The 16,485-nt window shown below is 38.4% G+C and overlaps 1 protein-coding gene across 3 annotated transcripts; it reads right to left on the reverse strand.

Annotated features, from left to right (window-relative positions):
• Positions 1 to 268: 268 nt before the first annotated feature.
• Positions 269 to 16,177, reverse strand: PGBD2 (piggyBac transposable element derived 2). Of its 3 annotated transcripts, none has more exons than XM_069076706.1 (4): positions 15,926 to 16,177; positions 11,907 to 11,968; positions 3,507 to 3,576; positions 269 to 2,351 (listed from the first exon to the last, which is right to left on the reverse strand). In XM_069076706.1, the coding sequence occupies exons 3-4, from the start codon at positions 3,521 to 3,523 to the stop codon at positions 593 to 595; spliced, it is 1,776 nt and encodes a 591-aa protein (XP_068932807.1). In that variant the 5' UTR covers positions 3,524 to 3,576; positions 11,907 to 11,968; positions 15,926 to 16,177; the 3' UTR covers positions 269 to 592. The 3 variants fall into 3 exon arrangements, with proteins under 3 accessions (XP_068932807.1, XP_068932806.1, XP_068932805.1); XM_069076705.1 differs by having other exon boundaries at positions 15,831 to 16,177; XM_069076704.1 differs by lacking the exon at positions 15,926 to 16,177 and adding an exon at positions 15,766 to 15,918.
• Between the last annotated feature and the right edge of the window lie 308 nt (positions 16,178 to 16,485).

Here is a 16,485-nt window from a genome sequence, read left to right on the forward strand (position 1 = left end):
ACCTCTCTCATTAAAATATGAGTTCCTTAAGGGTAGGGATTATATTATTTTAAAAAATTTTTATCCTCAGTGCCTAAAATAGTGTATAGCATATTCTAGTTTCTAATGCTTCTTGATTGATCATTAGTTTCTGGTTATTGCCTATATACTCTCCTCACTTATACCCAACTATATTTTAAAAAATAAATAAAAATAAAGGGTATGAAAGGGCACAGAAATAACAATGGTTCAACAGCATATAACCAAGCATTTAAAAAAACTAAACATCAACCCTTTATTTTTTATTTTTATTATATTTAGGTACAAGACACTAAGAGACCAGAAATGGGATTTTATTTGGAAAAAAAGTTAATGATGAAATGAAGGGGAAGGAAACAAATAATGCAAAAACAAAATATTTGAAAGTCAAGTCCAAAAACATTTTTCAATACACAAGAACAAAAATACTGCTCTAACTACTATACATAATTGAATATTATTACATATTAGCTGAAATAAACCTTTGGACATATAATGAGTAAATTTAAAAATGTTACATTCTAGTAGACTGCAAACCATTGGTTTCTTCTTTTTAATGCATGTCCTCAAGTGGTTATTTTATATGATATTCTCTGAAACATTTTGCATGAACACCTTTCTGGCATTTTTCACATCTGGTGTTTGTTTGAGAATGGCAAAGTGCACATCGGGTTCGCTTATCTTGGTGAATGATCCAATGACCAATCATGTCAAATCTGCTCTCTGTTTCTAAACGTCTGCTCCTTCTTCCTTGGGATGATGTGTCAGCATTGCTTTCCAAATAGACACAAGCAACATATCTTCTGAAAGCCAAAAGGTCGACCTGAGTCTCTTCACTACAGATTCTGTGAAGCTGCCATGCGTTGTTCAGAGCTACATCAATAATGTAACCTATAAAGCTAGAATACCATTTCATTCCTCTAATTTTCACCTTATATTTGGAAATATTTTGGTCCATTCTAGCAACTCCTCCCATTTTCTCATTGTACAACCTTACCAATGATGGCTGATGTACCTGAGTCCTGGTTTTGGATGCACTTGAATAACGATTTGTTAGTTTCACAGGTTCTATTCCGACTGCATTGGAACACACATCAATAACACTGCTATCATGCCAACGGCACACAATGATTTCCTCACTTTCATCCACTTTGTAATCAAATGAGCCTTTTTTCATTTTTCTAAAGTCTTTGGGATCTTTGAGTGGGCACCTCTCAGTCATGTATTCATGGACAGTTCCTGTGGCCTTCACCCCCCTTTCCCTCAAAATGGACATCAATTTGACACTTGTAAAAACTTTGTCAAAAAAAATATGGTATGGCAGAGAACCTCGAGCCTGAAGTGCATCTACAAATTTTATCACCATACTTCCTCCTAAATCTATATCCTTTTCTGGCTTTGTGAATAATGTTCCCTGAGAGGGTTCAAACCAGACTAAGTACCCTCTGCTAGTTGTTCCACACCAAATCTTATAACCAAATCGAATGGGTTTTCCCTTGTGCAACTGCTTAGATCCACGATGTCCGAAATATTCACACATGGATTCACCAAAGCTATAGTATTCCTCTAGGGGAGCATGCTTTTGGAAATTCTGATTCATCAAAATTATAAGAGGTCTTACCTTTGCAAATCTATCACTTTCATCAAGTTCATTGTTATCAGCAAAATGTAGGTATGAAAATATTAATTCAAACCTGTCCCTTCTAATTGCATCAGCAACAAGGTGATGATGTGAATCAGGAGATGTTTCCCAAAACATTCTCCTTCTTGGATAAGAAATATAACCACTCAAAATCAGTATACCCAAAATGCACTTTAATTCCTGGGCTGTAAGACCCAAGTTGACATTTTTCTGCCAAGCATAACGATTAGTTTCATTGACAATGAAATTAATTGTTCCTTCATCAAAAAACAATTCGAAGAGTCCAACTGGGCTCAATTCTTGGCTCTTAAGATACTCAATATGAGGATCTGATACAGACCAACTTACAAAGTCAGGTCTAATATCTCTTTTAGTCCAAACCCTCCTTGGTTCAGGAATTCTCTTCTGCCTCTTTTTTGCTGCTTGTAGTTCAAGTTCTTCATTGTCTTCCCCAGTATCAGAGCCTTCAGATACCACAGCAGCATGTAGCATGCTTCCAGGCAAGTTCCCTCCTTTATGTTCATCTTCATCTCCTGAGTCCTCATCAGTGAAGTCTCCTGCAGCATTATCAGGTGGTAAGATGAATATAATTTCTTTCTCTTTGGTGGACTCATCTTCCAGAGAATTCAGAACTTCAAGCAGCTTAGCAGATCTTATCTTAGGGCTAAGCAATTTTCCAGATGCATCTCCTCTAAAAGTACAGAACATAGACATTACCAGGAGGGAGAATATTTTGGATTAGATCATCTTTAGTTATCTATTACTTTTAGGGGTGATACTAAATAGGAAGAAGAAAATATTTCCAAATTTTTATCCAGGCATGCAGGAATAGGAAAACAGAAGGAAATGATGAATAACTGAAGACTTTGCCCAATTTTAGAGTACGAAGGTACCTTAGTGAGCATTCAGTTCACTCTTCTTTTTGCAGATGAGAAAACTAATGCCTGGATGGGTTAAATAACTTGCCCAAAGACATACAACTGATGAATGGCAGAATCAGGCCTAGGACACAGGTCTACTAATTTCTAATTCAATGCTTGTTCCACTGTACCACCCTGGTTGCTTCAAATCCACAGAATTCACAAACAAACCCTAGAACACTAATTTCCAAATGCCATTATTAGGAAAACAAGTATGAGTTATGCAAGTCCTTGGAAAAACTAGGCAGTTTTTCCAATAACACCCCCCCAAAAACTAAACATCATCTTTTTATTTTGTTTTTTGGAAGGCAGTTGGGGTTAAGTGACTTGCCCGAGGTCAAACGGCGGCTAGTTTTCTTTTGTGTGTGTGTGTATGTGTGTGTGTTAAGTGTCTGAGGCCAGATTTGAACTCAGGCCCTCCTGACTCCAGAGCCTAGCGCTCTATTCACTGAGCCACCTAGCCATTCAACATCATCTTTTTAGATACAGAGTAGGTAAACTACCCACTGGTGGCACTCAACCATTCCTACAATACACTTTTCTCTTTTTCTATCCTTTTTCATCTCTCTTTACTCTTTCCCATTTCCTTTATTTTTATCTTCCCTTCTTCCCATTTCTCTGATTCTTGGGCACTGTTTAGGTGTACCAGAAGCACTGTAAGATGCTGACTCTTATTCTCAATAATACATTTTTTGTTCTGGGTCTGTGATTTCATCAGTGTCTTAGAAAGTTACCCAGGAAATTAAGAAATTAAGAACCTGACTTCTTTATAGCCATACAACCAGTACATGCCAGAAACTGAACTTGTACACAAAACTCCTGACTCCAAAGTCAGCTTACTATCCACTATTATCACACTGCCTCTCTATAAACTAAATTGAGAGTAAATATTGTCAGAAGATCCAGTACAAAATGTCAATTCCTACCTTGAGGTTGATGCCATAGTGAGCTGGGGAAAACAGATCTTTCTTCACATTCAAGAGTCCAAGTTTCTCTCTACAACAATAAAAAAGGGTGTTTTTGAAAACCGAATCTTAATTCAAACATTTTCCTAAAAGATAAACACAAAACTTTAGAAAATTTTCACTTAGAAATAAGTTTCTAATTTTAAGTCTTTTTCCATAAAATTACTTCTTCCATTCACCCAATATTCAACAAACATTTATTAAGGACCTATCATGTGCAAAGCATTGTGTTAAGGAAAATAAACCTTTTTTTGACAAATAATTTTTTTAAGTTATTAGGAAATAAAAAGTGGTCTTTTAATAAAAGTATAATAAAATAGTCTTAGAAATACTATTGTTGTTTTAAAAGGCATTTTATTTTCAAGCAGGTATTAAAGATACATTCCTCAAGTATCAGAGTCAGGAAAATATTGAGGAAAAAAAATAACCAAAATTAAGAGGAATGAGCAAAAAGTGACTAAGAACTATCAAGAACTCCAGGAGAAGAACGGAGGCAACTAACAGGAAATAGAATCTTAGAAGCACTATGGTATATTAATTGGAAAATAATATTCAAGTAGGAATCAGAGGGTCTAGGTTGGAATTTGGGCTCTGAAATTTAATATATGTGTCGTGACCGATGGCAAATCACTTTACCTGTCTGGGCCTTGATTTCTTTATGTGTAAAATGAGAGGCCTCTGAGGTCTCTTCTAGTTTTAGATCTATGATCCTATGATGGCATTGGCCTAGATCTCGCCAAGGTTCCTTTTAGTTCTAAATCTATGATTTTATCGTAAGAACCTTAGACGTCATCTAATCCAAATTTCTACCTAATTCAGCCATCTAGTGACGGATGATCATCCTGCCTCTGCTGGAGTACTTCTAGTAATAAGGAGATAAGTACTTCATGTTCCAATTTGGGATAGTTTAATTGTTGGAAAGTTATTTAAAATTAATTGTAATGTTTCTCTATGACTTTCCTCAATTGGTATTAGCTCTACTCATTGAATACAACAAGCTTACTTAGTCTCTTCTCTATATGATAGTCTATGAATAAAAGTCACAAAGGCAAAAAATTAGTCAATATTTATAATCTTCTTTAATGAGCCTGAATCTCAGAGCTTTTCAGGTTAGTGAAAACAAGCACTAAGTCTAAAAGGAGGAATTATTGGAGGCTAGATCAGTAAGACAGTTATATCCAAGAGGTCAGCAATTAAGACAGTTTTATGTGTGTCAATGTTCACCAACATGACAGGTAAAAAATCTTTGTAGAATAGTCAAAAGCCCAAGGTAGAACTCCTTGGGAAAGCCAGTTTCCACTCTCAGAGGCAAGAACATGAAGTAAATTCTAAGAATACCAAATTACTTGGCAATGTAAATTCAACTCAACTAGATAATATCTGAGCTAGGTGACTAGGGACAACATTAACAAAATGTTAAATTAGGTAAGAGGGGAAAAGTAAGACATTTATTTCAAGTTTTACATCAAAGACAAAGCTTAACTGTTAAAATGTGTACTGCTATGTAACTTTTCTCTTTATCAATTTAATTTCAATATAGAGGAAGTCCCAATAGTCTCAAGCTTTTTAAGTTTTAACAGCTTTAAAAAAAAACATTTTTTGTTACTTAAGCTTTAATCATTTAAAACTACACTAATAAGCCTTTTGGGGTGCCATATATTTCCCTATTAAAAGCAAACCTCTTTTTAAAAAAAGCACTGCTACTTTCAGGGATTAGGGTTACCGAGCATCCCTCCACAAAAGCAAAGCTGGATCAAAGAACCCAGGTCGTGGTAAGAGATAGTAGCAGCAAGACATTATTAGATCAAGCCCTGGGGCTTGCTGGTTAAGGGTGAAGCAAGGCAATACTTGAAGCTATTCCAAAATCCTTCTCTCTTCAAACTTCCCCCACCTACCCCTATCACCACCCTCTCAGTTGAGGACCTCCAACATTTACTTTACTGGGAAGACTGAGGTCATTTAAGGTGAATATTTTCTTTCTTTTATCTCAAAACCCTTTGATATCATCCCCCCTCCCCCCTCCTCCTGTCTGATAATTAGATGGTCTTTTACCTTCAGTTCATTCCTTCATGTTTTTTCCCAGCAGACTGCAACCTCAGTTATCCCTCATCTTATTTTTGCTTCAGTTTTGTCTACTACAAAATTGAAAAGCTACTAGCACTTACCTCCCAGGATTGTTTTAAGAAACAAATTACATAACACTTGTATAGTGCTTAGCACAATGCTATATGTTGTTGTTCAGTCATGTCCAACTCTTTGGAATCTCATTTTGGGGTTTTCTTGACAAAGATACTGGAATGGTTTGCCATTTCCTTCTCCAGCTCATTTTACAGATGAGGAACTGAGACAAATAGGGTTAAGTGTCTGAGCCTAGGGTCACACAGTAAATGTCTGAGCCTAGATTTGAACTCAAAAAGATGAGTCTTCCTGATTTTAAGCCCAATCCACTGCACCACAGAAGTGTCCCATAAATATGAACTATTATCATTATTATTACTACTACTTTTTTTTTTTTGCTTTTTGGAGGGCAATTTGGGTTAACTTGCCCAAGGTTACACGGCTAGTATTTTTGTGTGGGTGTTAATTGTCTGAGACCGGAACCAAACTCAGGTCCTCCTGACTCCGGGGCTGGCACTTTACTCACTGCGCCACCCAGCCACCCCCTATTACTACTACTTTCAAATATGCACAGTCTCCTTAAAAAATTCTCACTGTAGGGCGGCTAGGTGGCACAGTGAATAGAGCACTGGCCCTGGAGTCAGGAGGACCTGAATTCAAATCCGGCCTCAGACATTTAACACAAAAACTAGCCGTGTGACCTTGGGCAAGTCACTTAACTCCAAGTGCCCTCCAAAAAAGCAAAAAAAAAAATTAAAAATTCTCACTGTCCCCTCAAACCATATTTCTGTATCTCTCCTCCCTTTCTCATTCAAACTCCTAGAAAAAAACTATCTACATTCACTGTTTCCAATTCTCTCGACCCCTTCCAATTTGGCTTAGATTTCATCACTCAACTAAATCTGCTCTTTCCAAAGTTATTAACAATCTCATAATTGACAAACTTGATAATCTTTCTTAGATTTCAATCTTTTTAACATTTATGCTACATCTAATACTGCTGACCACCTTCTCCTCCTGGATAAGTATCCAGGAAAAAGTTTTCTTCTCTCAGTTTTCCTGAGACTACTCCATCTAGGTTCTCCTACTATCTGTCTCACTGGCAGCTTCTCTGTCTCTTTGCAGGTCAACCATCCATACTATGACCTCTGTGGGTATTCCGGAAGACTTTGTCCTGGACCCTACTCCCTTCTCTCTATACTTCCTGGCTTAAATTATTAGCTCCCATTGGTTTAATTATTATCTCTACGCAAAGGACTCACAGATCTATATGTCCAGCCCAAGTGTCTCCCTGAGCTTCAGTCCACACAACAGTTGACATTTCAAATGTCCCAGAGACACCTCAAACTCAACATGTCCAAAAGAGAATTATTTTCCCCCTCAAATCTACACCCTTTACAAATCTCCCCACTTCAACAGAAAGCACTAAGATTCAGGGCAGCCAGGTAGCACAGCAAATAAGAGCACCAGCTCCAGTGTCGAGATGACCTGGGGATCTAATCCGGGCTCAGACACTTAGCAGCCACCCAGAAACACCTGGCCGTGTAACCTTGAGCAAGTTACTTAACCCCAATTGCTTAGGGGCGGCCAGGTGGCTCAGTGAGTAAGAGCACCGGCTCCAGTCGGGATGACCTGGGGATCAAATCCGGGCTCAGATACTTAGCACCACACCCAGAAATAACTGGCTGTGTAACCTTGAGCAAGTTACTTAACCCCAATTGCTTGAAAAAGAAAGAAAATACTAAGATTCTTCCAGTCACCCAAAATAATAACTTCAGTTATCCCATGTATCCAATTAGTTGGCAAATTTTTGTTTCTAACTCAGCTTCTCTCTGAGTATGCAATTACTCTTTATTCATACCTACTACTTTAGTTCAAGCCTTTATCTCTCATCACCTAATGCTCTCCCTGCTTCAAGTCTCTCATTATTCCAATTCATCCTCTATACTGTTTGTTAAAATGACTTTCCTTAAGCACATATCTGACCATGTCACTCCCCTATTCAATAAACTCTAGTGACTCCCTATTACCTTTAGGATCAAATATAAAAGCTTCATGTTTTAAAATCCTTTCATAACATGGCCCCAGTTATACATTATTCTCTTCCCACATTCCCTAGTCCAATCAGTCTTTCTGTTCCTCACATGGGATTCCATCTGTTTTTTTTTTGTCTGCCTTTGAAGGGATTTCTTTCCTACCTCCTGGAATGTACTCCCCCCTCACCTTTTCCTCACTGACTTTCACAGTGAAATCACCACTTAAGGGGCGGCCAGGTAGCACAGAGAGTAAGAGCACCGGCTCCAGTGTTGAGAAGACCTGGAGATCGAATCCCGGGCTCAGACACTTAGCACCCACCCAGAAACACCTGGCCGTGTAACCTTGAGCAAGTTACTTAACTCCAATTGCTTAGGGGCGGCCAGGTGGCTCAGTGAGTAAGAGCACCGGCTCCAGTGTCGGGATGACAGATACTCAGCACCACACCCAGAAATAATAACTGGCCGTGTAACCTTGAGCAAGTTACTTAACCCCTATTGCTTTAAAAAAAAAAAAAAAGAAATCACCACTTTTAATATGAAACCTTTCCTGAACCTTCAACTGCTTGTGTCCTCCTTGCTTAAGTACCTTGTATTTATTCTGTACATATTAATTCTATTGTTTGCATATATATATGCACATATGTGTATATACAAACATACATATACACACATACACATATCTCCTATGACAGAATGTAAGCTCCTACAGAGTAAGGATTCTTTTATTTTTTGAATTTGTATTCCCAGTTTCTTACACAGTGCTTGACACATAGTAGGCACTTAATAAAAGCTTACTGATTGAAGGAAAAGTGTAGCACTATAACCTAATAGAAAAGTTATCTGATTTAGTGTAGGGACTCAATCTTTCTTGCGTGTGATAGACCTCTTTGGCAGAATAATGTCAAAGCCTATTCAGAATAATGTTCTTAAATAATCAAAGGAAATGATAAATTTCAGTTAGAGGTTAGTGAAAATAAATATGTAAAATCTTTCCCAACAAAATTCATGGACCCCTGAAATCTATTAGGGGCTGGAAGAGGGGGAGAAGAGAGAGGAATCTATGGATTCCATGTTAAGAACCCCCTGATATAGTGGAATATAACCCAGGTACAAAGTTCAGTGGAAAACTGGCACTGCATTAGGAGATGATGAGCTCTACAAAATGCTTTTCAATTCAATAAACATTTATTAAAAGTGCCTCCTATGCGCCAGGCACTGTCATGCACTGAGGATACAAAATGAAGCAAAAGACAGTCCCTGTCCTCGTGGAGCCTCTAACTAGCTATGTGACCCACATCAATGTTTCCAATCGCTAGTCCGAGCTACAAATGTGCATTCGTCCATGAAACTTTTACTACCAAAAGTCCCTATTTCTCAAAACCTATAAAGTTCTTAAAACTCACTTCCTCCTGCATACTGCTCTTCCTACCTCCTACCTCCTCACCTTACCTAATTCCCAGAATTTATTTGGAGCTAAGGAGAGACCACAGCCTCACTGATGAAGACAGAAGAGCTAATAGTAAAGAATTCAGATATTTTAGAAGTCTGAAGTGTAGTTTGGGATGGCAAGATAAAGAATTGGATTATTAAATCCTGTTCTATGATTTTATGAAAACCTGAGAAACACATACAGCCAGCAGTTACTGTTTCTAATGACAGTTATCAAGATTAGAATGCTAACTCTTGTAAAAAGGGACTTTAGAAATCACTTCATAAACCTCAGTTCTTTCTGAAGATAAGGACACTTTAGTCCAAGGAGTTTATATAGCTTGCTCAAGGTCACACAACTAATTAATGACAAGCCAGGGCTTGAACCGCCAGGTCTGTATTCTTACCATTGCCATTTCATTATAAAAGAGAAACAATTTCTTAGTTCCAACATATTTTTCTAAAATTGTTTATTTTCTTAAATGCAGAAAAACTACACAGGAAACTGTACTATGATGATGGTCATGTGAATATAGAGAAGAAAATGTATATGAAAGATTTTGTGGAAGGAGAATGAATAATAATTGGCAACTGATGGACTAGTTATTCAGTTTCCTCTGCACCATTCAACAATGACTGACCAGTTCCCACATGCAGAGCCCTACGCTGGACACTATGGGAAAATATAGAGGATAAATAAAACTAGGTTCTTAGTCTGGAAGAACTAGCTTCTAATCTAATATTACCAATGCATAAAGAATTCCAGTTCTAATGAGGGAGCCCCTCAGTCTAACAGAGGAAACAAAGTCCTTGCCCTCAGGTAATTTAAAGTTTAAAGGAATACCAGAAAATATGAAGAGTGTAATACAATAAACCCAATTCTCTGATTTAAACTGAAAGCCTCCATAACAAAAAGGTAGAAAGAATGTTCTCTAACTCTATGGTTTCATATGGAATTATACCTTGCAGAGCTGTAGAGGAAGAAGTATGCTGAATATATCACCAAATATTTATGCAATATATATGGTGAATATGTCACCAAATATTCATGCAAGTGCAAAAGGGCACCTATGGAAGTACTCTCCACAGACACAAATAGGCTCAACCTCAACACCTTAACTTCAGCTAAGAGAAAGCTACAAAAGATGATGTGGGAATAAATTGTGGTGAAAGGCCATTAATGAAGATCTCAGTATCAAATCAAGAGAACAAATACAAAAACAAAAATATTTCCTCCTCTCTTACAAGTAGAAGAAAATTACTTTAAGAACCTAGGGTAGGATGGTAGGCAGGCAAGTAACAAGCATTTATTAAGCAATAACCATATGCCAAGTACTAGGCTAAATGTAAGGCATACAAATACAATTAAAAGACAGTCCCTGCCATTAAGGAACTTACATTCTAATGGGGGCATAGAATCACAGAGCTAGAGTTGAAATCAATATTAATCCATTATCACTTGAATTTTATACTATGCTAAACATTCCCATATTCTACTAAAAAAATACAACCAGGGCGACTAAGTGGTGCAATGAATAGAGCACCGGCCCTGGAGTCAGGAAGACCTGAGTTCAAATCTGGCCTCAGACACTTAACACCTTAACACACACACACACACACACACACACACACACACACACACACACAAACTAGCCATGTGACCTTGGGCAAGTTGCTTAATCCCAATTGCCCTCCAAAAAGCAAAAAAAAGAAAATACTACCTTAGAATTAGTTATTAGTTAGATAATAACTATCTGATTACTCTGCTCCTAATCACAGATGAAGCAATGGCCCACAACATGATTTAAACAACTTTTTTATTAATCTCTTAATGATTATAAGGATGAATAACTGAGTAGGGAGCTTCTCTAGGCTACTGCAGCCAAACTATAAAACTTAAAAGTAGTTATGTCACAGGGTTGCTGTGAAGCTCAAATGAGATAATGTATGTAAAAGTTCTTAGTAAACTTTAATGGATTATACAAGTATCAGCTGTAAAATGTGACTAACATTTACAAAACCTGCCTCACAACACTGTTTTGAAGAAAACGATTTGCAATCCTATATACTATACAAATGTTAAGCTATTATCATTATCTGTTCCATCCTTTTACTGCCAAATTTCTAGAAAAGTCTAAACACAATCTATATTTTCTCTCCATTATCAAAACTACTAACAAATTGGTTCCCATCTAGATTGCTTTCTCTGACTTTCTAAAATGTCCAATGCAAGACCTTTCTCAGTCTTCAAAAACCTTGACCCCTTCTTTACACCACGAGATAAGTGATCTTACATGTCTCTGTGATACGCTTGCTTCCCGAGGATTCTGAAACAATAATCTCCTGGTTATTCTTCCTCTGGCTCATCTCCCTTGTGTCATTTCAAGAGGATTACCAGAAGGCTCTATCCTTCTTTGCTTTTCTAAGGCATCTCGTTGGTGATGTCACTCACGTTCATGGATAACCTCTACGCAGAAGACTCCCAAACACACTCCCCAAATTGTATCCCCAGTTCAGATCTCTCCTTAAGTGTCCAGTTCTATATTACCAAATGCCTGCTATGCATTTATGTCTGGATATCTTGACATCAACAGCATCTTCAAATGGTGTGTTTCATAGGTTTCAGAGCTGCAAGGTACTTTAGCAATCATACTGTCCAACACCCTCGCCTTACACTGTTCAACTCAATTAATAAATACTTATGTACAAGGCACCATATTCAGTGCTTAGAATATAACTTAAAAAAAAACCTCATAATCTATGCCCTTAAGGAGTTTACCTTTGTGGAGAAGGTTGTAAGAAATGACTTCCAAAGTCCATTCTAGCTCCATATCTATGATCCTAGTGAAAAAAAAAAAAGCATAAGGTTTAGAGAGTCAGAATATCTGTATTCAAATTCCAATGCTTTCTCACTGTATAACATTAAAAGGGTAAATCCTTTAGCTGAGCCTTTTTTAACTCACCTTAAAAAAAGTGCTTTATCAACCATAAAAAACTATATAAATGTGAATATTATTCCACAAGGGAATACATTAAGTACATACATAAGCATAACCAAAGGTAATCGGAAAGGAAAAACACTAGGTCCCTGGGAAAAAAGCAGGAGAAAGTCATGGAAGGCTTCATGGATGAAGTTATATCTGAACTGAATCTTCAAGGAATGTAAAGATGGATGGAGATGGGGAGCTTGTGCAAAGGCAGAGCTGGGAGATGCAACGCTGAGTTCAGAATCTCAGTCAGTCTGGCTAGCAAATAAGAATGTATAAAGAGGAATAGTATAAAATAATGCTGTCAATGTAGGTGAAAGCAAGGGTGTGGAGAACCTAAAAAGCTTGACAGCTGTGTGGAGGATGGATTGGAGAGAAGAATGAAAGTAAGGAGACCTAATCAGGAGGTTACCATAATATTCTAGGAAAGAGATGTGGACCTGAACTAGGGTGGTTAGTGTGGGTGAATGAAGAGATGATAATGAACACAATAGATATTGTAGAGATTGAACTAACAAGATCTGGCATATGATTAGATATGAAAATCAAAAGATTTTGAAGAACTGAGCATGACTCCAAGCTTGGACTTAGGAATAAAAATGATTAATTCCAGTTTGAATATACTTAGTCTGTGATGCTGACAAAAAATATCCACATGGAGATATCCAGTCAGCAGTGACTGATATGGGACTGGAATTAAAAGAGAAATTTGGGTGAATTAAGTAGATTGTTCAGGACATGGTCCCACATTTAGCCAACAGGAAATAGATGAATATCTAGAAAAGGAGATAGAGAAGTACATTGATAATCAAATTAATGGGGACAAAGTACAATAAATGTTTACTAGCATATAATAAATGTTACAGTTGCTTAACACTTGCCAGAAGTGGATAGTAAGGAAGTATAAGGAAATACACACAGACCAGTCTTTTTAAGTGTTGTGAAAATGAGAAGTGCAGAAATAGCTTAACAGGATGACAGGATATAGTGAAGGTTTTTTTTTTTTTTTAAGGATGGATATACCTAAAGTTATCTGTGGGCAGCAGAGAAATCAGTAGATAAGGCAAGTTAAAAAATGAGACAAGGAAAAGGAATAATGCATGAGGCAAGCTTCCAGAAAGGGGATAGCATCATGAGCACACAGCCTTGTCAAAGGAGAACTGGTTGCCCATCAGACACTGGGTTTTGAGATGAAGATTATAAGAAACGACTGAGTATACAATGGATGGTGAATTTTTTTCAATAAATGAAGCATGGTCATCTCCTGAGAATCTCAAAAGTATGGATGTGAATTAGGGACTCAAAGAAAGAGGCCAGAGTTGGTCTGGAACAAAGACTCTGGGGAGTTCAAGAGAAACAAGTAGTAAAGAATAAAACTTTTGCCACATGGTGTTAAGACTCTTATATGATGAGTTTGTAGTGGACTCAAGATGGCAATCTGAGCAATTCCTCTCTCCTCAGTGGTGATGGCACTTACCTCTTCCTGATCATGTGGTGAAGGAGGCCTGCTACATTCCAAGCAGAATTCAAAATGTACAAAAGTGAACTCATCTCCTGTCCTCCCCACTACAAAAAAGGTCCCGCTTTCTAAATTCTCAATTTCTGCTGTTTTTCTCAAACTTGTTCCTTTTCACTCCCACTGTCACTATTCACTATACCATGCTGCCTCCCTATCATCAAATTGGTATTTAAATTATGTGCCTGTCTTTTCTCCTTTGCTCTATAGATTATAAATTTCTTGAAGACAAGAGGCTTATAATCTCAATGTTTCATTACTGTATTTCTAGAACAGTGTAGATGCTTAATGAATGTTTGTTACTTAAAAATGAGAAAAGACACTATAACCTGTGGCACGTTCATTGCTGTACTCTTCCCAGGAATAGTTTCCGTTCCTATTAGCTCTGACCTATCTTTAAAATTCTAGGATTACAGCTCTAGAAGTAGAAGTGCCCTCAGAGCCCATCTAGTCCAACCCCTTCATTTTTCAGATACAAAACTGAAGCACAGACTTGCCTAAAGTCACACAGGCAATAAGCATCAAAAGCAAGATTTGAACCCAACTTCTCTAAATCTAGAGGGAGTGTCCTTTCCCCTGTCATTTTATAGAGCTTCTTTCTGCAGAATGGATAATGAATATGTCATTAAAAAGAAGAATATATAAGGAGTGAAGTACAATTCAAAATGGATAATATCACTATCTAGTTTTAATGATTACTAAGAATTTTTTTCATCATCCATAATAATCTACACACACAGACAGATACAATTTCTCACAATTTTACCATGGATAATGAGAAATGCTTATGTATTTTTTCTACGTGGAAAGTTACACAAAATAAAAGCCTTTTTCTAAAAATAAAGAAACAAAATTAAGCTTAAAATATATAAAAGGCAGGTGGTAACATAACAAAATAGATTTTGATTGTTCAGTGGAAATTTTTTGCAATACACTGTAAACTGTTGGGAATTTAAACTTAAAGGATCACAGGATCAAAAACTGAAAGGGATCTTATTGATAATACTGTCCAGACACTTACTTAATTCTAACGATGAGGAAAAGAGGTTGAGAGTTGGTTAAGTAATTTGTTGAGAGAAGAGCTGGGTTTCCAAGACCCTATGGGGCACATGAGCTGAAGGAGAGCAAAGTGAGCAGAACTAGAAGAATAATTTATAAACAATATTATACAGAAAAAATTTTTTGAAAGACTTGACAAAACTCTGATCAATGTTATGATAAGCCTTCAGCTCAAAAGAATGAAGACGAAAAATACCACTCACCTGACAGAGAAAGATAACTAACTTAAAATATAAAAACATAAATACATTTTTGGACATGGCTAATATGGGTATCTGTTTTGTCCGACTATGCAGTTATATACTGAGGCCCCTGTTCAGGTTTGGTTTTTCAATTTGCTCAAGGCAGGATCACAGGAGCGGCAGATTATTTTTTAATTGAAAGAATACAAATAATAAAGTTTCAAAAAATGAAGCCCATGGCAACACGCATAAAAAAAAAAACAACCCTTAGAGACACTGATCAAACCACAAATGCTAAATCAAAAAGGCAACCACAGCCAGTACGCAATCCCATAAAGCTGAATCCCTTTTACTCTTTACACCCAGCCCCTCCACCACTGACTCCACCTTTTAAAGCAATTGGCCTGGGCAAAGACAAATCCAGCCCCTCCGCCCTCAGCTCAGCCCCACGCGTAGCACTCGAGGAGCACGGCAGGGTCTCCGCAGCCCTCATTTCTCCGCCCGTTGCCCTCCTCCCTCCCCCAGGGGCAGAGACCAAGTGTAGCAGACGGTGGGAAGCGCGTGAATTAGGGACTTTAAATTCGAAGCCGGTCTTGAGCACTTTGCCAACCTAACTGGGAGGCTGGACAGAAACCGGCAAATCACATTCCTCTCCGGAAGTCCTGGCTTAGAGAGCAGAACAGTAAGTGCAGAAGGCACTGGAGTCCCCCTCGTCCTAGGGAGTCCGTAATGGTGACAACATGACGTCATCATTACGGAAACATGGCAGGGACTTCCGTCACCCACCCCCAAATGGGGAGATATTGGGAAATCACCTCGTGAAGAGAGATCGTCAGGATGAACTGAACCATTATCTTAGTAAAGAAACAATAATGGATCATAAATGATGCCTACCTGCAGGGAATAGGGACGTGGGAGGAAAGTGGGGCTCTCCCCCGGCCACCAGCCCCAAGCATTACCTCTACGCCGCTCAGTACCGTCTGAGAAAAGCCCAGCCCAGACAACCCGCCGCGGGATACCAGGAATACGCAAGGCGAGGGAAAGGAGCACAGACCTGCGCAAAAGCCCGGGTCTCGTATGCGCAACCTCAGGCACAAAAGCTGTTAGACCGCGTTTTTCCGAGAGGCCCCGCCCCCTTCTGGATGCTTGGCTCGGTTTCCAGGAAGGCTCAGTTAAGTAGCTCCTCCTATGCTCTCAGGGTACAGCTGGCCAGAGCAAATCGCGGGAGTCTAAAGAAGGACACCTCTGCCTTGTTCCTAAAGCGTTTCCAGTCTAGGTCATCCTGACCTTGAAGAAGCAGGTGGATCTTTTTTCCCACCACGACCTCCAAGCCTTGTTGCCATCAAGAACCAAGGCAAAATTGTGCTTCCTCTGCTCTGCGTCAAGGGGTTGTTTGCTACATCACATGTTTTGGCCCACCGCTCATTGTATTTCAACCGTGAGCGACATCCCACCTTGGGCAGCGGCCAGCATCCGACCTTCTCCCATTTCCAGAGCTAGGAAGTGTGGAGGAGGTGGTGTAAGGACTAGACTACTGCATTTCCAGGTTCTGAAGATCCGAGTTCAAGTTCTGCCATTGGTGCTTGAATAGATGTGTGACCTTGGTTAGACCAT

Source organism: Petaurus breviceps, unplaced genomic scaffold, assembly GCF_028583685.1.
Source record: "Petaurus breviceps papuanus isolate PSGF00001 unplaced genomic scaffold, PetGlider_PUasm1.0 90925, whole genome shotgun sequence".
NCBI classification, from domain to species: domain Eukaryota; kingdom Metazoa; phylum Chordata; class Mammalia; order Diprotodontia; family Petauridae; genus Petaurus; species Petaurus breviceps.